This window comes from Denticeps clupeoides, chromosome 1, assembly GCF_900700375.1.
Source record: "Denticeps clupeoides chromosome 1, fDenClu1.1, whole genome shotgun sequence".
NCBI classification, from domain to species: Eukaryota; Metazoa; Chordata; class Actinopteri; order Clupeiformes; family Denticipitidae; genus Denticeps; species Denticeps clupeoides.
Genome location: NC_041707.1, coordinates 29,832,344 through 29,857,849, shown reverse-complemented (window position 1 = coordinate 29,857,849; position 25,506 = coordinate 29,832,344). Strand labels below are relative to the sequence as shown.

At 37.9% G+C, this 25,506-nt stretch overlaps 1 protein-coding gene across 2 annotated transcripts; it reads right to left on the bottom strand.

Annotated features, from left to right (window-relative positions):
* Nucleotides 1-1,275: 1,275 nt before the first annotated feature.
* Nucleotides 1,276-7,852, bottom strand: LOC114794540 (adhesion G-protein coupled receptor G2-like). Of its 2 annotated transcripts, XM_028987176.1 has the most exons (16): nt 7,756-7,852; nt 7,540-7,646; nt 7,399-7,465; nt 7,159-7,314; nt 6,883-6,957; nt 6,616-6,760; nt 6,288-6,432; nt 6,063-6,191; nt 5,704-5,811; nt 5,562-5,604; nt 5,378-5,478; nt 4,680-4,801; nt 3,200-3,465; nt 3,034-3,124; nt 2,398-2,681; nt 1,276-2,129 (listed from the first exon to the last, which is right to left on the bottom strand). In XM_028987176.1, exons 4-16 carry the CDS (start codon nt 7,196-7,198, stop codon nt 1,999-2,001), a joined length of 1,680 nt encoding a protein of 559 aa, XP_028843009.1. In that variant the 5' UTR covers nt 7,199-7,314; nt 7,399-7,465; nt 7,540-7,646; nt 7,756-7,852; the 3' UTR covers nt 1,276-1,998. The 2 variants fall into 2 exon arrangements, with proteins under 2 accessions (XP_028843009.1, XP_028842999.1); XM_028987166.1 differs by having other exon boundaries at nt 7,399-7,646; nt 7,756-7,799.
* Between the last annotated feature and the right edge of the window lie 17,654 nt (nt 7,853-25,506).

Sequence of the window (25,506 nt, the reverse complement as noted above, 5' to 3'; positions counted from 1 at the left end):
CACACAGCTGTGCCTAGCTATTTCTGCAACTGATCAGCTATTCGGGCGTTGGCCACAACAGAACGTCCGATTCATCCGCAGAAAAAACTCATCTGGCCAATGTTCTTCTGATTGACCGTGATTTCCAATTGTTTTACTTTTTTTTTGAAGAAAAAACAATGCCTGTAAACTATGGCAAAACCTGGGCTGAAGACATGAAGAATTTTCTGGCATAAAATCTGCCTTAACGCAGGCCAGGCAGGGCCGCCAGAAAGCGGATCCGGTGGTTGCGGAGAGAGGGAGATAGAACAGATGCTCTCCTACTGGGTGGCTCAACAGAGCCCTAATTAAGACCAGGGAGTCCCATTTGCTGGTAAGAAAGTAAATAAATAAAGCTCCGCGTTGAAAGACCAAATAAATTTTTCAGCATTTTGAAAATGTAGGTGATGTTTCTTGAATATTTATTCAAAATAATTCTTTTCACAATGAGAGAAGTGTTGCTAAGTGGTAAAGTACTAGATTATTTTTAAGCGTTTGTTGTCTACTCTATATTGGGAACCTTTAACAGGGAACCAATATCTGAAATGGAAGCGGTACATGTTGTGCCGGTCCAAACAGCAGAAGATGGGAACAGCTGCCCAACTCGGCTAACCTCTCCTGACAGAAGTGGTGTCAGGAGTCAGAGGTTAACAGCGGGATAGCCCAGAGGCTCTCCCCAAGCCTCTTATCACCACAGGTAGCCATGAGATCACTTGTGCTGGCCGTGCTCAGACAGACGTGCCTGTGGATAGGCCCCTGCACGGACGCGGGGATAATTACTCACAGGCACGCAAGGCGCAGAGCTGCGGCTCCGGTGCTATCTCTGCAGTGAGTCAGCGGCTGCCTCAAGACTTGGCCTGGGCTGGTGACGTAACGCTGCCGTAGGGACGATTGGCATTATCAGTCTGAATTCTGTTACACTTCTAGGTCATTACAGAAACTGCAGAAAATAGGGCCAAACCTGGATATTATGCATGAATGGAGATGGTGGAAACACAAAGGGCCACATTTTAGACGTCATATACTCCACATAATTCAAAATTTTACTGCATATTATCCTCTTAGGAGTGATGTTTTTAAAGTTGAAACAGTGCTGTTTTAAGGTAGTGAAATTACATTTCACTTACAAAAAGCACTTCGAACATTTTTAAACCATAGTTGAGCAGTATGAGTATTGAGAAGTGGAAGCCATTCTGCACCCTCTGGCCTGCTGTTTATACAGTTAATTGCAAATATTAATTGAAAACAAACAATAAAGACACTTGACTGGTTTATATTTAATTTTATCACATAATTTACAATAACGTTATAATTGATCATTTACATAACTGTTGTCCTACTATTCTGCTGTACACCTAATAATAAGATCATTTCACAAGCACATTGTAATGTGATTATAATCCAGAGGCAAATGCTCAAAATCTCACATTGGGGCAGTGGTGGCCTAGCAGGTAAGAAAGTGGACCATAATCGGACGGTCCAAGGTGCCACTGAGCAAAGCACCGTCCCCACTATGTACTGCTCACCAAGGTGATGGGTTAAATGCAGAGGACACATTTTGTTGTGCCCTCTGTTGTGTGCTGTACTGCAGTGTTTCACAATGACAATCACTTCACTTTCACATTTCACTTATTTAAGCCAATTTGTGTGAATAGCATTATTCACAGTAGTCTGAGAATAATGACAAATCATGTTTAAGTTAAGGAATCAAACATGCAATAATATAATACAATATAACAATTATTCATTTGATAGGCTATCCTGTCAGTGAAGACATTTCTGTCTTATAATACGTACTTATATTGCTAGAAAGACTGTCCAACACTGTCCTCTAGTGTTAGGAAATTGTCAAATACACAAAACGCGTTAGATAAGCTCCAGATGCATCAAGCTGACAAGATAATAATAATAATTTAAAAAAGATTAAAATTCCCATACTACTGTTCTTCCTTGAAAACGCTGTGCCTGTGTGGTTCCAGTTTAACTTTGTGTTAAAGTTGTTCCACAGCTGTTGCTTGAAATCACTGAAGCCTGTGGTTCTGAGACTTGGTAGCAGTCATGGCCATTGATGTCCTTGCTGGATTTGTAGTAGTAAATAAAGAGGAAGAAACCTGTAAAAAAAGTGAATTCACTAAGACAGTTTACACAAAGTAGCGACATCACATTTTACTGCCAATCAAACGTTGTTTTAGCTTTTCAAACAAATATTTATAATATTATAATCATATAAACTCCTGCCATACCAGACAGCCACAGTGCAGCAGCTGAAGACATTTGGTCAAATATCAATAAAAATAACATTGGGATTGCTCAGTGTCCAACCATGTGGGGTGAGGTGACATATGAGGAGATGGTTGCAGTGGTCAGATAATTGCAAACCTTGGAAAGAGTTGATGATGGTGAAGATGTAGTAGGAAGGTACGACCATGTTCCCATAACTGAAGAAAGCCACTCCCCATGACAGGCCCAACATGCTGAACAGCCCCGCTAGGCTAATGATGGTTTTAGACATTGAGGTCTTTTTTTTGCCCTCCATTTCAACCTTTCTGGCATAAATAATTCTTTGCGTAATCACAATGAATATAGCCAGTGTGAAGACAAACACGATCACATATGTTCCAATGTTCACAATGTACTGAACCAGGATATTGTTGATCCAGCACCTAAAAATCAAAATAATTTGTAAAGTTCAAAGATATTTGGAGAGACAAAACAGAAATATGGTTTTGAGGACAAATGTAACAGATATCTTAGTTGCCTTATATAACCTGAAGAGCGGTGCTTTATTCAAACTAACATCCTCAGTATTTACCCTTTTTTGTTGATGTAACTATTTTGGTGACCCAGAACACAATCTTTTTATAAAATGGGCAGAACTCATGACCAGAAATACATACATGGTGTTATATAGCAAACAAGTTTAAAAGTCGCACCCTAAATCATCTCAGTATTCACAGTTCTCAGTTAACAGGTATTACAGAGTTTCCCAAAAAACGTATTGCGGAAAGCTCTTACATTTTTGGTGAAACTCCATTAGTGACAGGAATGATTTGCATGCTATAATTTCCCAGACATCCAACAACCATAACCACAATAGCAGGGCAGGCTGTAGAGGGAGAAAATAGAAGGTTACTTTGCAATTCTCTCAGTTGTACACACACTTATAGGTTCCTTGACTCACTCCAGGCAGGGATGCAGATCTTCAGCATGTACTGTTTGGTATGAATGTCCGTGCCCCAAAACTGCAGATAGATATGAAGGGCCTGCAGGAAAAACCATGCAAATGTGGCCAGCAAGGAGTAGTGCAAAAAAACCGCTATGAACACACAGGCGACGGGGCTGTTTGTGTTGGTCATCCACTCATTCGACAGGAAGGCCAGGTTCAGCAAGAACTGGGCCACAAAGAGATTCATCAGGATCTTCGTGGATGGGTTTGCTTTTGCCTTGCTGTGAAACAGATGACACAGAGATTACTAGTGTGAGTTCATGCACTTACTCTGGAAAACGGAAACAGGTACGTAGTAAAATAAGAACATATTAAATATAAAATTATTTTTAAATTAAACTTTTCTGTCATAAACATATTTTAGTGTCTCTGCTTATGAAGTAAAAAATATTGTTCATTTTACAATAAAACTAATATTTTTTCATTATGTAAAATTAGGGCAAGCAGCAAAGCTGTGGGAACTCTATTGTTTTTGCTTGGATTTGCTTTTTTTCTGCCTTAAAATGTGTTTGGCAGCAAAAACCATAAGGTGCAGCTTTGAAACTTGGCAGGTTGGTACATTTAATAAATGTATCTTGAAGAAAACAAACTACACCTATGTTGGTGTAATTATTATCTATAAATATCTCATTTTGTTCATGATTTATCTATATATTTTGTAAATCCTGAGAATGCCTTTGACATTACACTAGTGAACAAGCCCACTCTGTGGATATGTATCTCTATACCAAGTAAATAAATATACAGTACAGGCCAAAAGTTTGGACACACCTTATTCAGTGTGTTTTCTTCATTTTCATGAACATTTACATTGTTAGATTCTCACTGAAGTCATCAAAACTATGAATGAACACATGTGGAGTTATGTACCTAACAAAAAAAGGTGAAATAACTGAAAACATGTTTTATATTGTAGTTTCTTCAAAATAGCCACCTTTTGCTCTGATTACTGCTTTGCACACTTTTGGCATTCTCTCGATGCTCTTCAAGAGGTCGTCACCTGAAATGGTTTTACAACAGTTTTGAAGGAGTTCCCAGAGGTGTTTAGCACTTGTTGGCACCTTTGCCTTCTCTCTGCGGTCCAGCTCGCCCCAAACCATCTTGATTGGGTTCAGGCCCGGTGACTGTGGAGGCCAGGTCTCCACTTTTTAAGTACATAACTCCACATGTGTTCATTCATAGTTTTGATGCCTTCAGTGAGAATCTACCAATGTAAATGGTCATGAAAATAAAGAAAACACATTGAATGAGAAGGTGTGTCCAAACTTTTGGCCTGTACTGTACTTTTAAATCTATACTTAGTTTTCCATTTTACCATAAAATTACCGGTTTTCTTAATTCATAAATAATTACATGAATATATTTAAATCTGTGTAATTATGGTTTTTGATTATAGATTACATTGTGTTGTTTGACACTATAATGGCCACATTACCGTAGAAGGAATTGCATGAACAACACAATGCCCACAAAGAACAAAGACAGACCACAGCCGATGTAACTGATGTACGTTAGCGACTCCAGGTCAGAACTGCTGATGGTTTGTATTTCTGGTTTCTATAGATCAACAAAGAGAATGATTCTAAAACAAACTGTAAAATGTGACAGCATACTATAGGAAACAGGAAGAGAAAATTACATAACATACAAAGTAATTCATCACTTATTGCATCAGTTTGCAGGTCAATTATACCATTTTATTAGAATATCATCTGAACACAGTCCATTACATATATATGCTGTGTACAGTACACTGAATAATAAATGAAATTCCGGTTAACTACAATTCCAGTAGTTATTTTGGAAAAATTTAACTACAGAAACATTTTATGTCAATTTATTGATTGATGAGCTTGTGTTTGGGTAAAATATAGCATGTTCTTTCTGTTCTTTGATAACCTGCTTCACATGATGGTATTTAACAGAAAACATGTGAGTGTCATAATTCATGTGCAGGAATGAGGCAAAATAGCATAAAATCCAGAAGAACAACTGGATTTTAGTTTTGTCTCAGCTGCATTCTTCCACAATGAATCTTTTGTATTTAAGCTTGAGACTCATTAGTTTAACCTTGCTAATTAGTTTTTATGTGCGAAGGAATATTTTAGTTTGAATGTTTCATCACTGTCTTACCATCAAGACTGCAAAGAAAGTCAGATGAGAACATTGACATATTATGTCACTGTTGTTTACAACTGTTTTGCAACCACTTGTTGTCCAGTTTGGCATTTTACCTTAAAGCAAAAAAAGGCATCTGCATGAATTGAAACACATTGAAATACAGTCAGCTATGAGCACGTTTCAGACTGATTATTACCATCCCCCTGCCACGAGACACAATAAATGCTGGTATTATTTCTCTGTAAAAAAAAAAAAGAAAGAATGCAGTCATGTTAAAAAATTCTTCTCTCAGGTTCTATGTGTGTTGTGTTGTTAAAAACTGAAAAACATTTTCTTACCATTTCGTTGTTGAAGTTAAGCTGTATTTCATTCAACAAATTGTTCACAGGAGCATACACTGTAATAGCATACACTGCACCTTTTAGAAGACTGCTATTTTTTTCATCCTTTAGCCAAGACAAAAAAATTATAATTAAGCTAAATATGTTGGCCCAACCTTAAAAAAATGTTAACATAAAAAATATCCTGTTCACTGCAGTGAGACTAAATTCAATCTGGTGTAAAAGGCTATGTTAATTTATATGTTAAATAATATTGCCAGTGGTTGCTTCTGGTGTGAACCTTACAAAATTCATTAAATTCAGTCACATTTTGCAGATCATAACTGAAGATGTAATCATGGTTGACAGGGCCTTACCAGAGGCATATTGTTGAACCTTACAACAGCAACTATTCCAGTACCATTGTTTTTAGACTGGGATTGAAAGACAGCTTCCTCTGGCATGGTCACCCAGAAACCCAATTGTTCTTCTGCATCAGGACTTACCTATAAGAAAATAAATGTTCTATGTCTCCCATGCGCACAAGGATGTGTATCATCACAAATGGTTATGAAACTAAGAACGGAACATAGAACACTCACTTCCATCTCATTAGAGACTTCAGAGTACCCAATGGTAAGCATTTGTGGGCTCAATAACTTCTGAATGAAGCCACTGATCCCATTAGCTGATATAGAGGCACTGGTTGCAATCCCCAACATATCATCAAGGTCATTTATGAAGTCACTAGGACAAGTCAAGGCATCTTTGAGCACACTGAGTGATTTCTTACACAATGATGTACACTTCACATTATCATATCACAACATCAATTATGGCATAATTGCACAGTTAACTGAGCCTGATGCCAAACCTGTGTGCCAGTAATTTGTCTTTCATTTAGTACAAACACTATCAAAGTTTACTTACTTAGCTTTAGAAACATTTAGACTGCCATCTGGACTCTGAAATTCTTTAGGATTGACAGCAATTTTTTTTGGTGGAGTACAGGTCACGCATGTCATGGGCCACATGGACGGAAAACCAGTAATGACATATACATCTTGAGGTTTGTCTGTAAGACAGTCAATCATCATTGAATCTCACTGTGTTTTACATATTTTACTGCGCAATTGACATGGTGCAAATGGACAAAAAAGTGGATATTTTGTAACATGGAAAAAAGTTTTTACTAACCTATACATTTCTTTTTATCATATTTGGAAGTTTTGTGGCATTTATTCAGTATGTCATATGGCTTAATTACAGATCCTGTAATTAAACAGTCCAACAACAGGGTCAGTGTTTAAAAATCACTCAATATAGTACTTTGTGCCAAAATTACATTTGCCAAAAACATGCATATTTCAAATTCATTGAACAAATTTAAAATTGTCTTTGAATTAATATATGCAAACAGAAGGAACATGAGAACATCAGGGGAAGCTGTGAAGTCACATGAGGACAACTTACCTGTATTTATATCTGTGAAATTTGTACAATTTGTAGGCATTAAGGTTGTATTTGATATTATCCACAGGGATAGGTTTTGTACAGTTGTCTGAGGTAAAGTTATGTTTAATCCACTGCCATTCCATTCTACCGTAAAGTTCACAAGATCACATTTTCCTGACAAATAGGGGATAAAAACAGTTCAGTGAATAGTCCGTTTTAATATGCACTTTTCTACAAAACTGCTAGTATTCTACCCACCAGAGTAATTCTTATTGCCATAGAACACACACAAATTTCCAAACAGCAATGGACAGGTGGTGTTTGTCTGTGTTGAGCAGAATTGGGATGCTGGTTGACTGCAGGTGTTTTGTGTTACTATCACCATCTTTGTACAGTTACCTGTGCAGTTATAACAGCACATGCCTGACTGACACAAGCCAGACACAAACCAAAAGATGATCCAGAAAAGTTCCTGTTTTGTAGTTTTAGTCATTTTGTAACCTACGCTTAAAGCACAAAATACATTTTTGTGTTCAATTGCTTAGAAGATCAAATAAAACAAATAAAACAAACATTTTACTAGTATTATACTAATAAAGCATAATCAGGTCTTACCTTTGACAGGACGGTGAGGTTTATGGGTAATCAGCTCTGCTGTCAGGATCTGCTGTGCCCATCATTTCCCTTGCAAATTAGATTTTTTTATTGTCACGAAAGATTATTTATTTATTTGTGCCGTTAATTCTTCGATTTGTCTAAGGCTCTGGATAAGTGTGTCTGATAAATGCTGTAAATGTAAACTATCATTATGAAGGAATCGGTTGCCATCAGACATAATTTGGCCCAGAAGTTGATTGACAGTATGTCAGGGCGAATTGCAGAGGTCTTGAAAAAAGGGAAGTCAACACTACATATATTGACTCTTTGCATAAATGTGATGTAATTATCAATAAAAGCCTGACACTTATAAAATGCTTGTAATTATACTTCAATACACCACAGAAACAACTGACAAAAAAGCACTGAAGCAGCAAATACTGAACTCCAGTGTCATGTAGTAAAACAAAACATATAAAATTAAAAGGGTGTAACATTAGGTTTTTATGCTTAACCAAAAAATTATGTCGGCTATTTGAGAAATTCGGCATTAAAATTAGTAAATGGTTCAGGTTTGCACATGACCCTGATCATTTTTGAGTCTTCACACTTGTTTTAAATGAAAATGTCATGTAATTTTGCTCTGGTACTACTGGATATTATATGAATGCAAAGCATGTATACTTTGTGCATCACTGCAACATTCTTCATTGGAATTTCAAGGCAATGCAAATTTATATTCAAAGGATGCCTCTCAGTACACAGACATCACCTTATCAGTGAGTTTGAAAAAACTCTGTTCCTGTTTGGCTGATCACTAAAGAATGATGCTAGGCAGATTGCAATCTAATTATTCAAAGTAAAACTTTCTTAAAATTGTTCTTAGTTCAGTATATAGTTTGGCTGATGTTCATAGTGGTGCCTCATACTAGTGTTCTCTGATGTTATGTGGCTTTGTGGCTTCAGAATTCATCAGTGTGTTGTGTTTAATAACTGTAAACATTAATTTTGCGGCTTGGATCCAGATACAACTTAAACACCCTGGGCATGCTTTGTGCAACAATTATAATAATTTATTTTCTAAACCTCACAAATTACACTGCACCATAATGCAGCAAAGTATCTGTTCTTAATCATTTCAGTTCCTGACAAAATCATTTCAGATGAGCTGGAAAAGCCATACAGTGTGCATGCAACGTTTGACAAATGGGGGATAAAAAGGCAAAGAAGACGGTGGGAGTTATTAAAAGTATGACACATTGATGCTGGGGAAAGGATAGTGATGCGTGTGACAGTGACTCTGAAGTATGCTATGTAAATTATGGAAATAAGTGTGAGACAGTTGTCTGTTGTTGGAAATATCAAAGGTTTATTCACTCACTCACTAACTCACTCACTCAATCACTCACTATTTGGTCCCAGGACACTGTGCCAATCCACCCAGAGAAGGCTGGAGAACCCAAAAGAAACCCACACAAACACAGAGCATGTAAACAAAAGGTCCCAGCCGAGATTTAATCTCACAACCATGGAGATGTCAGGCCATGGTCCTAATGCATGCCCTAGTGTAGCCCTAGTGCATCACCCTTGTTCGAACTAGTTATACAAAAGTGCCACTAGTTGGTGGGAAAACCTGACTTGTAAGAGTTTTTTTTTTCACATGTGGCAGTAAAAGTACAACTAGCAAACAAGTTAATCACTTAGATATCTTACATCAAGGATATGGAATAAATGCTCACTTAGATTTCCATAGGGGTGCCAGTTTTGTCAAACCACCTTGACAGGAACAGCTGGGACAACGTCTGCATTCACCAGGCATCTGGAGAAGAAGCACCATGAAAAGTAAGATAACTAATTACAAGACCATTGACAAGCTCTGTGTTTCTTGGTATCAAATAATAATTGATACCAAATTGAAAAAATTATAAATTGAAATAATTATTTTGTGTGCACACAAGTTATTATTCTGTACCATGGTCTGTGGGCTTAAGTTTTAGACAGTTGGACAAAACATCCCTTAACTCTCAGGTCGCTTCTGGTTTTGTTGGAATTCAGACAAATAATTTTTCATGAGAAGCCTTCAATACACCCATTTATACACATGCCAAAATGTTTTAACTTAATCCATATGCCAAAAATAATTAGGTTCCTTATAGAAGTACTGTCTCCTATTAAGTATCCGTTTATGCCTGTATGCTGACCTCTCAGAACCGAACTCAGCTAATATGATTCTAACTTCTAACTTTTTTTTTGGCTTTAAGGCCATTTTCTCTGCACTTTGTGAACATCCATCTATAACCATGCATCTATAACCCTAACCCTAGACCTCGTAATTGTTCCTGGATGTCAATAACACATATGAAGTCTGTGTAGTCCTTCCATCTTGCAGTATGCACATAAAACGAGTCCAGCTGATTACAATCCTGTGTCTATGTGCAAGAGCACATACTGTATCAAGTCTTGGACTTCATACCATACAGTCTCGGCAATGCCTTGTTCTTTGGTTTAGGTGGTCATGACTACAACACTAGTGTCTACATTGCCTGCATTAAAGTGTATGGCTTTATGTTTTTGCATGTTTAGAATAATGTCTTTTGTCAATATATGTAAAGCAGGTTTGTGTGTGTCTGTGTTGTTAACTGTCTTAGGACAGTAAATTTTGTTTGTTTTGGCCTTAATGTTAAGTGATACTGTAGAATGCTGTAAAGAATTTACACCATTGAGAATGGTGTAAATTACAAATGTGAACAGCGATTGGTCAGACTGTGATGTATATGCTGTGATATGTGCTGTGTAATGGGTCACATGCTCATTTTTCTGCATGTGGTTTAAAAGGTGCACACTTTTCAATGTTTATATAATCAAATGTAGTGTTGTTTACATGCTTGTATGAACAACTTACAGTATTAATTACAGAAACTTTGCATAATTGCTGCACACTTGGATGCGACAAAATGTTAAAAGTTTACATATGGACAATAAATGATGTTTTTTTATATTTTAGTTTTCACCCTGTTTGTAAACGTGAAGAAATATATTTCTACAAAACATTATTAAGAAGCCTGGCCATGCAGCTACAGTGTTTGAGTGCTCATTCATCCTGACTATCATATTCAAATTAATGCAATGGAGGCATCAGTTTAACATTTGGTCATCTAAAAGTATTAAATATTAACTTTTCCATTTGCACTGAGGCAAAATACCGTGTGTGTTTACATTACTACATTCAGTCTGCTCAAATCTGGTTTTGAGCGCTATGGACTGCCCAGATCTGGAAAAGAATAAAACTGAGGTGGTCAGGCCTCATTAACAACAGGCTGAACATCCTGCAGGCAAGTGTAGCTGTTTATGCCAGTCTTTTGGTATTTGTTGGGTTGAATGCATAACTGAGCACATGGCACCAACTTAAATATGTGCCACTTAACAGTAACAGACCCATTTTTTAACACATAGCAATAATTTTATATAAATTACATTTAAGGGCTATTACTCTAAATTTGCTGGCAATAAAAAATGAAGCATAGCATGAATATGATTCATGCAATTCAAAACCCCATTTACAAACATCCACCTAATTATATATGAGGGTGACACATTTCATAGGCACCTACAAAATACAGCCATCTGCATTTTATCTTCATCTTGTAATCATCTTCATCTTGTGCTGTAAAATATTTCCTTACAATACCAGACCTTACAATAAACATCTTCGGTTTCAAAGAATCTAATAAACATAAAAGTCAAATAAAGTTAATTTATACATACAAGAACTTCGTGTAGGTTAATGGTTTTCTCTATGAACATGGTTATGAACCTTCCATTTGAAAATCCTTGTAAAAATCTGTATTGCTTTTTGTTTTTTGTCATGGTCTTTAATTAATTAAAAGTATAGTCTGTGTATTGATTTCATATTCACAATTGACCCAACTTTTTTAACATATCAATAACATTACTTATCACCGCTTTAAAATAAACAGTTATTTGTTCAATAGACCGTTCATCAAATTATGACGTGGTATCTTCCAGAATTGATCACTTCATTGATTGTAACATGGAAGCACGTTGTAAGTCGCTCTGGATAAGGCCGTCTGCCAAATGCCTTAACTGCACCTGATCCAACCTTCAGCTTGCGAGCGCACAACTCCAGCGCCACCTAGTGCTGAATGGGATCCATTACATGATCCTATTTTTGGGTCCAGTCAGTGGGGATTCTTTTCACAGACTAAAGATGCTTATTTCACTTCGTTAATCACATTGGTGAATCAGTTGAAATTCTGTTATTATTAAATATTATTCTAAAAAACAAAAAGCTTCTTAAAGCTAAAGCTTGTCATTACATATATTTATATTTTATTTTAAAATGTTTAAAGTAATTAATAAGTAGAATAGTAATAATAACTATGATTATTGCTGCTGCATTGATTTGACTCACAGGTAAGGCTTGAGAGACAATATTAACTTTATCTTTTTGACTCATTCATGTCATTCATAGTCTACTGGCAGGTGAAATCCTGCAGCCTCTTAATATGCCCACATTACAAAACACTGTAGGGTGAGAAACCCTTAATGGAAAATAAATTTTGTATTCAATAAGCTGATATATTCATGTTGGTTTTGTATGCCCCGAAGGGCTGCGGTGAAACCCACTTAGGTTGTTAAGATATTTGCAATCACATTAAAGGGAACTGAGGTAATTAGAGAAACAACAGCAAAACACAACACATTTAACACACTTCCTGATAAGCTGTGGGTCCAATGAGCCTTGGGGTCATTGACTGGGGTATTTATTGGCAGCCAGAGATTCCAGGTTAACATGAGTGATCGATGTGAGGGATCAGAGGGGGTGATGTCATAGTGTTGCATGTCTGCCTTTTGGCTTATTAACTCACTGGGCCATGTGGGTGCAATCCAGGGGTCAATTAAGCTGGCCGTCCTGTCTTTCCATCAAACTGTCAGCTTAATGATGCGCTTCTAAATCAATTTCTATTATGTTGTGCTTGTGCTGCTCACTGCATCGCTAATAGTCTTCACTTTAAATGTCTGTATAAAAAACAAGAATGGCACTCTGATAAGTGAGAGACAAGATTTTAAGATTTTCATCAGATTTTTACGCAATTCTTCAAATAAGTTTACTTAGCAAGCTGAAGTTTGAAGAGAGACCAATTAAACAAATGGAACAACTATTTGATATCTATTTTTTATTTATTCACCAGGTATTGAAATTGAATAATTGGTTTTGTGCTAATGATTGAATAATAATAAAAGACTTAATAATTATAAGACTTCTTTTTATCTTCTTTTCAAAAAATTTAATTCCATATTTACTTGGAAATCTGGAAACTCTCAAACTTTTAAGCTTTACTGTTTGACCGGCTGATGTGGCTTCACTGGCATCTCCTGCTGGTAAAGGCATGAAGGAACTTTGAGCAGGTCAGTGGCACTCCTCACTAATCCTCTGTCCCCAGTACCGAATGCAGCCCCATTCTGGACACATCATGGAAAAAACAACAGCTGCTGCCATTTCACTGCTTTAGTGTTTAGGCAACAGTCTTAGAAAGGGGGTGCTGGAGTACTGGAGCATCAGTACATTATGCTCTAAATACATACAGTATTGTCAATATGTTTAATGCCTTAGCTGTGCATCACACTATATCCCTATTCTTCTTGAGAATATTTATCATATTAAATATATATTTATGTCTTTGACAATCTGTAGCTTTACTCTCCCTTGTAATTATAATTTAAGAGTCAAGATGAGTGGAGATGTTTCTTAGGTATGTCCACAATGCAAGCAGCAATGCTCAATCTTACAGAATGTAGTGCTACAGCGTCATGGACATTCCATCAGGTCAGAAGTTCAAGGTCTAGTTTCCATCTGTGCTTGGGTTCATATGAGGTCATTCCCTGCTAATAATTCCAAATGTCTGCAATTCCAGGTGCATTTTAACTATCACTGAGCTCTGTGGAGTGACTGGAATTGCTCACATGTCTGAAATGGTCTTCTAAATAGGCTCAATCTGTAACATTGCCTTAATCATTCTGTTATGTAGGAATGTTGATCAGTTTTTATTCAAACATTAAGTAAATATGGTGCATTATAATTGCTGCACAGAGCCACACAACTTAAGAAATGAAATTAATTAAGGTTGTTTTTTTATCGGTTGTCTTAAGTATGAAAGTTCCATTCTATAATTTTTTTCTTTAGGCTGAAAACACATGGATCTTGATGTTCCTCAGTCTTCCTTGTCTGGTGTCACTCCCACAATGACATTTACCAAGGGGCTTATCAGAATGATCACAGTTCAGAGGAGTTATGGGGGAGGGAAATTTCAAACATGAGTTCGGAATGTGTGGCAGTGTTTAACTGGTCACCCCGTTCTGTCATCCCTCTCCCACTGGAATCATGCCTGATGCTGTTCTCCCATCCGTCCTCCCTCGCCCACTCTCCCATTCTTTCATTACCATGCTCCTATATGCCTCTATCCTATCGCTTCCTCGCACTCACTTTTCACTCATTTTTCTTTTGAATTTCTTACTTTCTCTCCCTCTCTCTCTGTACGGGTGAAGGCAGTGAGATGAGAGGCAGAGCAGCTGGGTGTGTGACAGGCTTGGACATGCCCCCCGCCCCAGGACCAGATCTCCAAAACAAACAGGTGCCTGTCATGGCTACCAAGCTCCACTCCCCTCCACCCAAAATAACAGCACCCTGTTAGCTCACAGGTGCACCAGTGCCTCACTTTCATTCATTGTGCAACAAGCAGCTGCTGTGTGTCTTTTTTCTGTTTTTATCCATATAACATATAGGAGACTTGTAGGTCTCATGCAGCTTGTTCTCCATTTCTTTCATTTCTCCTCAAATCATCAAGAGCTGGTGAATGCACAGTGAGTGTGGCTCCTGCCATGTCAGAATTTTTCAACAATGTTGCCAGCACCAAATACAACCCCTTGTCATTTGATTATGAGAACGTGCAGAAAACCACAAAGCACTGACGGAACGTAATGGCCTGGTTCTTACGTTACCCGCTGAGATTGAGTTGGACGGACTCAGTGATGGATGGCTTTGAGTGATGAGGTCACTTATTGCTTTAGTGCCCACTGTAAAATCCGATAGGCAATCACAGTGAAACATTTCACATTGTGGAAAATAAATCTTCTGACCGCTCCTCTTACCTTCAGATTATGCCCGTGACCACTCCAGGTTCTGAATGCAGCCAGAGATAACAACTGGACCAAACTAAAAAAAAAAGAAGCTAATATAAGGTATCGCAGGGTTAGAGATGGAGACCAACACAAAAGTTGTAAACATCATTTATGACCTGAAGAGCTTTTATATGGCCAAAACAAAACAGACGGTCGTATTTCCCACATTAATTTTTCATTGGTTTTCTTTTACAAGGTCATGGGGTGGCACCCTACACTGGCCAGTAGCTTGGTCTGTCACTCAGACCTCAGCAGACAAACAAGCAGAGGAACAAATAAACCACATGTTTGGACACAGTTTCTAAGCGATGGAAAATCCAGCGTGGGGGTGGGGCTGGAGATCTGAGGTGACCCACAGGACCAAACAGGCCCCACCCTTGACCTGCTCTCCTTATGTAAGGCGGTGTGGAAAATAAAGTCACCTACAAACACATGTGAAGATGACATAAGACATACATGACTGTGTTTGTGAGAAACGCGTGGCAGCGCACACCAACCAATCCGTATCTGACCAGTTAGTCTCCTGACCAGTGTTGTGACTTGGTGAAAGTTCATGGTTATACTACCTCCGCAGAATTTCTTTCTATGACCTCACCTTCTTCATCTTCCCCCCACCCTCATGATGACATCATCAGACTGTGTCCATCCCATGGGGAATGGTGAAGAGGATTTGGTTGCTGGGTCTTTTCCCAGTAATCCCGCCTGGGTCTGGGGTGTAAGCTTATACCAGGCACCTTGGCTGCACGGACGCTAGTCACATCCAGCAGTCCGAGAAACAGTCAGCAACCGAACGGACAAGGGGTTCCTGATACTGAAGGCTATCAGAAAGCAGCAGGGGGTTCAGGCACCCTGATTTAAAACCTGTTTCATCTCAACCCGCCGGGTGGTTGGTGGAGGGGGTCCGTCACACAGATGTGCTAAGAGTTTTAGTGGGAGTCCAAAGTCTTGGACTTACATGACAATGGAGGTGTGAAGTAGGCAATAGCTGATGAATGGCTGTGAAAAAAACCAAGACAAAAGCAGCAGAATGTGACCTGGCAACTGACTGGGAGGTCAGTAAGGGACGAGTGGAGGATGAGCCCTGCGGGACGTCTTTGTATAAAACAAACTGTTTAGTGATGAGGTTTAAAAGGGGATAACGAGCACAGGGGTCTTTAACTGAAAGTATTATTGTTAATTTTCCCTTGTTAGAATCAGAACATAAAAATTGAGGCAGCAGTGTGTACTCAAAAAACATTTCCAACAAAATGTGATTCAGAGACAATGTGCCTGTCATTTGTTTCATATATATATATATAGGTCATATTAAGCACAAACACACATGCCAGACTATACATACATGCAAAACTACATATAAATAAGATGTTTGTATTTATTCTTCATAACATAAGTATTTGTAAAAGCAAAATCATGCCTATTAGATTTTACATATTTAACAGATTTTTCCAAATATAAAGTAAATTCTGTCAGTTCATTCTGTTAATTTCACAAATCTCCATTGTCATGTCCATCCATGTATTTAAGGTTGGGCTCTCCTGTTTCTCTTCCAATTCTATTTCCAATGTGACTTAAGCCTGTGCTGCAGTGACCTCATCATAGATGAGTTCACACTGTCATTGTTTTTTTGTTTTTTTTGTGCGGTGGTGCCACAGGTGATGATTATTACTAAATTTGGCACATGGCTTCAGTTACTCAACTGCGCAGGACCTATATAATGCATTGATGTTGGTTATTTTGTACTTATTGGTCTTGAAGGAGTTCAGCAACTGCTTTAGCCGCTCTGCTTGCTGTGCTCTGGGTTTAACAGCGTTCAGACATTGCCCTTTCCCTGACTAATTTATCTATCTTTACATCTTCCCCTTTGTTCTCTGTTCAAAACAGGGTCACATCAGACAGGGGACAGACCGGGGACAGATAATGCACAATTCCGCATTAAGCCCTAAAAAAAAGCTATTATTTAAGATACATGTGTGAATGTGTCTTCCGAATCTGTTTGTCACTAAAATGGATGCAACTATAACTATTACTTATCTATGCACAGTCAAAACAGAGTGGTTTGGCATGCATTTCAGTGCATGTTGTACTGCCCTTACTATACATGTGACAAATAAAATCTTAACATCTTGATGAACAGCTCCATGGTTGGAACACCTGAAGAAATTCACCCCAACAAATGCTTGGGAAGTGCACTTTAATCAATGTTTGGCACCACATGGGGAACAGTTCAGATAAACCTGAAAGACCTTTCCAGCATGAGTCACCCAGCAGGGGGTCATTCCAGAGGAGATGATGTCATCATCCATCGCCAAGTGCAGCTGCATGTGGCCTAGGGCCCTCTGGAATGACAATGTTGGCCATTGTGGCCTGAAAGGAAGAGATTAGAAGAGCTGGCTTGAGGTGAGAGGTCCCCCACTGGGCAGAGGTGAAGAAAGCAAGCAAAGGGTTTCATCTTCATCTACGCGTTCAAGTCTGTTGATGCTGTCACAATCGACTTCTGTAAGGATGCACTATTGACTTTTTATGCAAATACCTCACGTGTTTGGTTTAATTGGTTTAATTGGCCGAAGGCTAAATTTCACAGCAAAATTTGGCTCCCGAGGATCTATGTATGCACAAATAAATTTAAAAGAAAAAGAAAATCTATTTACTAAACTGTAAGCAAAAAACATTTTTCTGACATGAAAACATTAAAGATTGAATAAATGAAAGCACTGTGTAATTACATGCGTTGTGAAGGACTTTGTAATAGGCATCCTGTGTAACAGTTAATTAATGAATAATTAATGAATAATCTGAATACATTGATTTTCACACACAAAACACTGTTCTTTGAATATGATCCAGATGTACACATCAAAACATTAAAACCACTCACATGTGAGGTGAATAATTATCTAGAAACAATAGCACTTGTCAAGTGATGGGATATATTTGTCTTGAAGTTAATACGCAGGAAGTGAGAAAAATAGTCAAATGAACTTTGTGACATTGACTAGATTAAAATTCTAAAAGGTCTTTTACTGTGGTGAGATCCCACTATGCGCTTCGCAATACCTACTGACGTTTGGTAGAAAAAAAACAGTGATTGTAGCTCATTGTAGTAGGGGGTAAGTGAGTTTAGTCTGATGTTTAAGTAAAAATGCCAGGCATGACAGAAACAATACTCTTCATCACAGTTTGTGTATGAGGCTGTGTAGCCACAGAGCAGTCATTTGAAACTTCATCTACAGTGTGCATGACTTCTTTCATTCAATGAAACAAAAATATTTCACACAATAGAAAGTAAGACTAATACTGAAAAAGAATCTAGTAAATTATTATTTTTGAACACACACTAGTAATATAAAATGATCATAGATCATTGTAAACTTACCTGAACCATTACCAATGACATTGGACCAATGGACAAATATGCCAGGTGTGTTCAATGCATTTATTATTATCAATATTAATGAACCTAGTATTATTTCTTTTTTCCACCCATGTCAGATGTTTACTGTTAAAAAAGCATAATGAACCAGATGAAGGACAGATGTAATGATCATGAATTCAAAACCACAAAACAGGTAGAAGCACAGTGGAATGCACTTCCTGTCCTCTCTTGTCTCATAGAGTGCACGCCATGTGCATCGAGGACCCTGCAGAATTTTTCAGATCATATTTGACAGAATCACAGAAAATCAATAGACACCCTTTCATCTTCTTTCCAAAGACTGAGTGACCTAGAAACATGGCCTGTCTCATTAGTCCTGTGTTGCCAACCCTGGGTGCTGAGAGGAGCCACACTGATAGACAGGCATTAATGCACTGTTGTTATTGTTACCACCGAGTGCCACACGCTCTCCATGAGCATGCATAATGCATACAAATCCATATGTTTCATGGGATTAAGGTATTAATATTTAAGGTTTTTTTCCTGCTGCTGTTGCTGAAAACCACCCTGCAGCACCAGTCCTACTGAGGATCACATGGCTCAATTTCAACTTTTTCACCCCGGCATGCAGAGAAATTCTTTTGAATACTTCAAAAGCTTATACCACCATTGAAAACAACAGATTGAAAATGGGGAAAAAAGACGATGCAAGACATCAAACACAAAGTGGTCTGCATCCACGGGGAAGAACTATTGATTGAAAAGCAACAGGGAGGTGTGGGGAGCTCAGGTAAAATTGATAATCCTGTGCTGCTAGACGTGTGCCGGGCTGCAGCATTGTTGGAGGAAAGGTAAAAAGTTTCCAGTTGAGAGCAATGGAGAGAAACGGAGGTACTCATTAGCACTAGAGAAACTGCTCTGAGGCTCCTTGAAATCATTCGCTTAGCAAGATTGCCCACTGTGCCCCAACATCCCCTGCTAGTTTTGATGCCGGACAGCTAAAAACAAGTGAGGCAGAAGGGGCTAATTAATGACTGTTTATGCTCAATCTTCCCTTGATAAGCAAATGAAGGGGCTCACCGATCTGCTCAGCCTCGATGTGATTAAATATTGAAGAATGATATTTTGTCTCTTCTTTGCATCGGATTAGCAGATGTTGCAAAGGATCGAAAATTCGCAGAGGGAGAGGATTTTCTTTTGATTATCTTCATCAAAGTTTACCAAAGTTTTTCAAAAAAACACACACAGCAGGCCAATAAAGTAGAAGCAGCTTTGCAGAATGTGATCAATGGCCTAATGATGTGGCGACCTTTGCTTTCCTTGAGAACAGGGCTTGAACACATAGGTTATGCAGTTATTTTCATCCATTGATGCAACATTCATTTTATGAGCAAATAATTACACTGACTTCTTGAAAAATGTTTACATTAAATGGTTAACATTTTATTTTGAACTATTTTTCAGGTAAAAACTGTTATACATGGAATAAGCTTCCATTTTTATGCCGTGTACATCCCAGTCAAGCATGATAAAGTACTTCAGAACAATGTGCTAGCAGAACATAGTTTGGATATTGATGGTTCATTGAATGGAAATTGATTGGACTTTGACGGGTCTATTGTTCCTAGAAAGTAATGAAAAAGGATATAATTTTTCAACCTCACATTTTAAATATGTCCAGGATGACCATCAGAAAAACTATTACATGCATTCATAATATCTAAACTCCAACTTAAAGTACAAAGCACACAATGTTTTGTCTTGAAAGACACCAACTGACAAAATTCTGATCTTATTGAAACAAGTAATTTATAAGGCAAGTCATGGTTTCAAAATAACACTATAAAACGATTATAGAGTACTATTAAAAAAAAATAGGCCACTTACATCAAATTAAACTTTACCACCGGGAAAAGGCAAAGCATCGCACTACAGAAAGCTGCTTTGATGTTTTTTTTTTTTATCTGCATATCTATTGACTGCACAACAAACAGAAGGGCTACTTCAAAGGCATTTTCCCATGAGGCTGTCTAAAGTCTTCTTGGTTTTCGTTCCATTTGCTCTTAGCTATAATTCAGAGGTGGAAAAACGAACAGTTCCAGCTACAGTGACAGATCTAAACACCACATGTTTCACTGCTAGCCCTGTTCAGACTGGATTCTCAGACCAGTCTGACCAGTCCTAATTGTGATAGATCATCTATAATTTTTGTCTGTTAGCCAAAAGGCATCTGTGCAGACCATGAAAATGCAATGATGTCATGTGTCACATTGAATCCACAAGAGAAGTAAAAGCAGATACCACATGTCTTAAGAGTGTATGGGCTTTCAGTCACTGTGTTATACAGTACATTGCTGACCAAATTCACCTGGGATGCCCCTAAAATTAAACAATATTTAACATAAGTTTTATTTGTCCTTACCATCATCTGAGTCATACATTCTAATTCTAACTTTTTAAATCAGAAATAATTGCATGTTTTAACCCACACATTCCACACGCAAAACATTAAGGAGCAATTTACAGTTTTACATTTCTAAATTTTCTAGAAGAAGAAGCAGTTGATGCTGATATATTGCAGATTTTGTCCTCTGTGTCTACATACTAAAGTGAGGTCATTAAGGTGAGACAAATGTTATCCCGCTCTTCATCAATTTCACATCAGCTGCGTGAAGATGCACAGTGTCTTCAGGCTGTGCTATGCTGCGTGGAACTCGCCAGTGTTGGCTGATGTGCTATCTCACGCTGACTGACAGGACTTTTGTTTTCCGTGCATTAAAGAATCTGACTTCACCCTCTGCTTCATAGGGGGTGGTGGTGTAGGGCGAGGGTGGCTAGGTCACATAACCCAGACTGGAGGTCACCTGATCATTTCACCTCCTCCTCCTCCCCCAATCTTCATATAAGTGGACAATAATGGGCAGAGCCTTCTCGACCCACCTTCACCTTCATGTTGAACAACCCCATGCCACATGCCTTTCAACAAATAGCAGCATTGATGAGGTAACACTGCATACACTAGCAAGCCTAGGGACCTTGTCTCAGTTCTGTTAGACCAAGTGTAAATTTTTAATGGAATATACATTAAGGAGTATTCATCAGCTGATATATGATGTTCTCAACCCTGGCTAATATTTCACCCTGGTCTGGATGACAAGCAGCGCCTGAATGATTGATTTTTTGGTTCCCTGGATGAATAATTCAGACGTATACCATACGATGGTTTGAGTATATTCGTTACCGTAACACAGTCATGTTTTCACCGCTCCCCTCATTTTGATTTTCGCTTGTAATTATATAACCATTATTTGAAACAAAGTGATAAATAATGAAGACGTCCCAAGATCACCCAGCAAGATAATTTGGCATTATATTGCCATGACGGCACCATACTCCCCAATTGTCCATCGTCTGGGGTGTGTTGTTGACAGTCTTGAGTGCAGACGTGTGTGTGTGTGTGTGTGGAGCCATGCATGATTTTCCTCTTGGTGGGGGTGTGTTTGTCAGATGCTCTGAAATGGGAGATGGACTTGCCTGAGGTCACATTCTGATTACCTGTGCTCACCAGGGGTCAGATGACTCTTAAATGTTTTGGTTACACTTATGCTATAATGGGGCGGAGGGGACGCTAAACTAGTTTCTTTCATCTAAATATGCATGGTCAATAAATTATAGATTTTAATTAAGGGGTCACATTCACATAATTGAAATCAATATTAAAGAAGCATTTCACATTAAATGTAACATTAGACTTATTATATAATAATTTGCTTTTGACCTTGGTAGAAGTTAGCTTTTTTCGTTTACTTGGCAACTCCTATTCTCAGACAATTATCACACAAGAATCTTTGGTGGAGACATTTAATATTATTAAATATTAATAATAATGATGTTAAAGGCAGGGAACCTTCTGACATCAAAAACGATGCCCATGAAATTTTCAAATGAAACAGAAAAATTATTTCAAATAAAAAGCTACTATATGGCTACTCATTTTTGGTGTCTTTTAGGACAAAAACCTCAACAAAATAATTATGAAACCATCAATATTAAAGGAATGTTATGTTTTCTGGTCTATGACCTTTTCCATTGCTCATGGCACCTCTGCAAGAATACAGACCCCCATGCTCACCATCTATCTCACAATATGACATCTTCTTTATAAAGATTAGTGTAGACTGTTTCAAGGTTCTCTGAGCAAGTAGTCATAATCTAGATACCAATGTACTCGTTCCTGAATTACAGTCAGCATAACTAATATAACAAAAGTGTCATGACATTGAAACTTGTTGATTCACAGCTAGTGGTAGAAAGGGGATATTAGGGTGTTTCGTGTTTAATAGGCCTTGCATCTTTCAGGAGAAGAGAAGGATAATATTACATTTGGCTGCAGGCCTGGAGCTGGCCTGCTGGGCAGGGGATAATTATACTGGGCGCTGTAAGTACAAATTGCTCAGAGGAGCTCCTGAAAGGGCTTGCTGGAGCATGTCATCCAGGACCTGGCAACCAGCTGGACCTGCAAGGGATCCAGACATCCCAATCAGCAAACTCTCACTTACCTCCACAGAACTCTCACAGTAATGAGCCAAACACCTCCATGTAATCTTCACCCTGCGTTTTCTGGCCTCCCTAATGTCCTCAGATACCTTGTTCAGATTGCCCTTGTGACCACTGGTCTCTGTTGATTAAAGACTTGTAGTTTTGGGCAGAAAAGGTTTGTTCAGTGTTGGCTGAGGGAACTTTTTTTTCCCACACCTGCACGTCACCATGCTGTGGCCTGAGTGACTGAGTGCAGGCACTTTTCAGCATGTAGGTGATGGCGCATGACATTTTTCAGTTAATTTCATAGATTTTTTTTTTTTTTTTTTTTTTTTCTGGTCGGTGTCAAATAAGGGTCTGTCTGCTTCCTACATTGTGCTAAGATAAATGAGCATGATTAAATATGAATGGTAGCAGATAAATGTTTAGTAGCTGGAACGCAGGCTGAAACCGGACACCCTCAGCCTTGGAGGAATAATTAGCTGTCGATGAGAGAGCACGTCAGTGGAGGCTCCACGCTGGATGAATGGCCCCTAACCTAGACTCCACCATGTAAGGCCCAATTTAAGCCATCCACGGGTAATTAACCTCTAAATAAGCCTTAACGTATCTTCTTACATGAACGCAGTCTTACTGTATGTCACGAATGAATTGAGTCAACACCATGGACAAAAGTCCAAACAATTTGATTGTTGCTCTCTGAATGCAGTCCCTTTGTTGTCTCACATGGTGAGAACTGTGCTTAAGAATTGATTCAGTATTTTTTTTAGGACAGTCAACCTAATAGTTTGAGAAGCACAATTGTGCCGATGCAAGAGCTGTATGCTCCTTACACAAAGACATCACATATTCTTTATTTCTAAGATAGATTAAAAGGTTCTCTCTTAATAGTTGACAGAATGTTGCATTGTTATAATTTTTTATTCATTAGTCATTCAAATCACCAGTATGTTTCTTGTGCTTATTGTCTTTTCTCAAACTGATATAGCTAAAAAGAGCAGAATGATTTCACACCAGTTATCGTGTGAAATTACCATACCACCTGTTTTTTATATCTTGTATTATATTTTATATTATATAAGCAGTTGTCTTCTTTTAAGCTAGCTTTTTTTTTTTTTTTTTTTTACACACAGTACTTAAAATATCTCTCCGGCTCAGGGACTGCACCTTATTTCATTGTACTTGTTACGATGACAATAAACATATTTTGATTCCGATTCACAATGAAACTTGAGCGCTACTCTGAAAGTTTCTGACTGATTAGTAACTGTAAATGCAAACACCCAATCCAGCAAAAGGTGCTGTTTGTAATAAATATATATAAATAGACATAGAAATTGTGTGTAGGTTTAATAAGTGCTCTCTCATATTGAAATGAAAAACAGAAGAGATGTACAGTGCTGCTGTGAGGTGAGGCGACACAGTCACGTGAAGCTTGCCGCTGAGGGGCGACGCACCGTCTGTTTACCAGACATAGTGAAAGAAGCTGTCTGTTTATGTCTGGGGCTTGGCTTACCTGAGCTGATCAGGTGTCATTGCTTAATAACTTGGGCATCTTTGCCTTCTGCAGCTCTCAGCCACTATCTGTCTGTCGGCCTTTCTAAACAAGGCTTGGGGTGAGGGCCTACTTTAGCCTTCTCTCCCACTGGCTGCTCAATAATTCAGTCTCCACCTGAGAGATGAGGCTATGGGCTGACAAACAATGTCATGAGGCAGTCTGACAAAGGTGTCAAGATCAAATATGTCTATGACAACCTAATCAGTGTATTTATAATGCTGGGTTAAATTGCATGCATGCATATCACTGTATCCAGAACAAAAAGGCATTAGTGTTAACACAACAAATGTACAATAAACTATGTGTTTTAGTACTACTTTTTACTGCTTAAAGAACAAGGAATCAATGACAGTGGACATGTGAACAGCAAATTTATAATAATAAAAATATATAGATAATGATCTGTTATATGAGATCTGAGAACCGTGGATTCCTGTTATGTGCAAGACACACGATCGGTTAGTATAGAAAGACTTAATAGTTAAGGTTAAAATAAGGTGAGAAATTGGCTTTATTATTTAGAAATTGAACAATATACTGGTAAATAACTATAAATATTTTATCAAATATAATTTTAATTATTAATTTTATATATTACTTACTTAATATATATGACTTGCTACTATTGCTAGGCTATGTATTTTTATTCCAGTTTCAAGGACATCCACCAAACAACTGCATTATAGCCCTTTCTTTTTTATGTTATTTAGTTGAACCCAAAAGGAAAGAAAAAGATAATTAAATGCATCAAAATACACAAAATTCTAAGGAAAATTAACATAAAATATTATCATTAAAAAAGTTAACCAAAACACTTGCCAGCAACATCATGTAGAAAAATGTTTTGTGATGATAATAAACATACTCTGATGTGTGGTACTGTCAAAATGAAGGCATTAATTACTGTCATTAACTGATCAAAATTGTGTGTGTTGAAATGAATTAGCTAAGTTTGAATTTCATATTAGTGAATTTCACTGATGTGAAATTCATCCTAGCCAGACACAATCCCGACAAAAAAAGATTTTTTTTTTACAAATTGACCAGATAATCTCCCTGTTTGAGCCTCTTTCTCACTTTTGTCTGTCATAATTTTAAA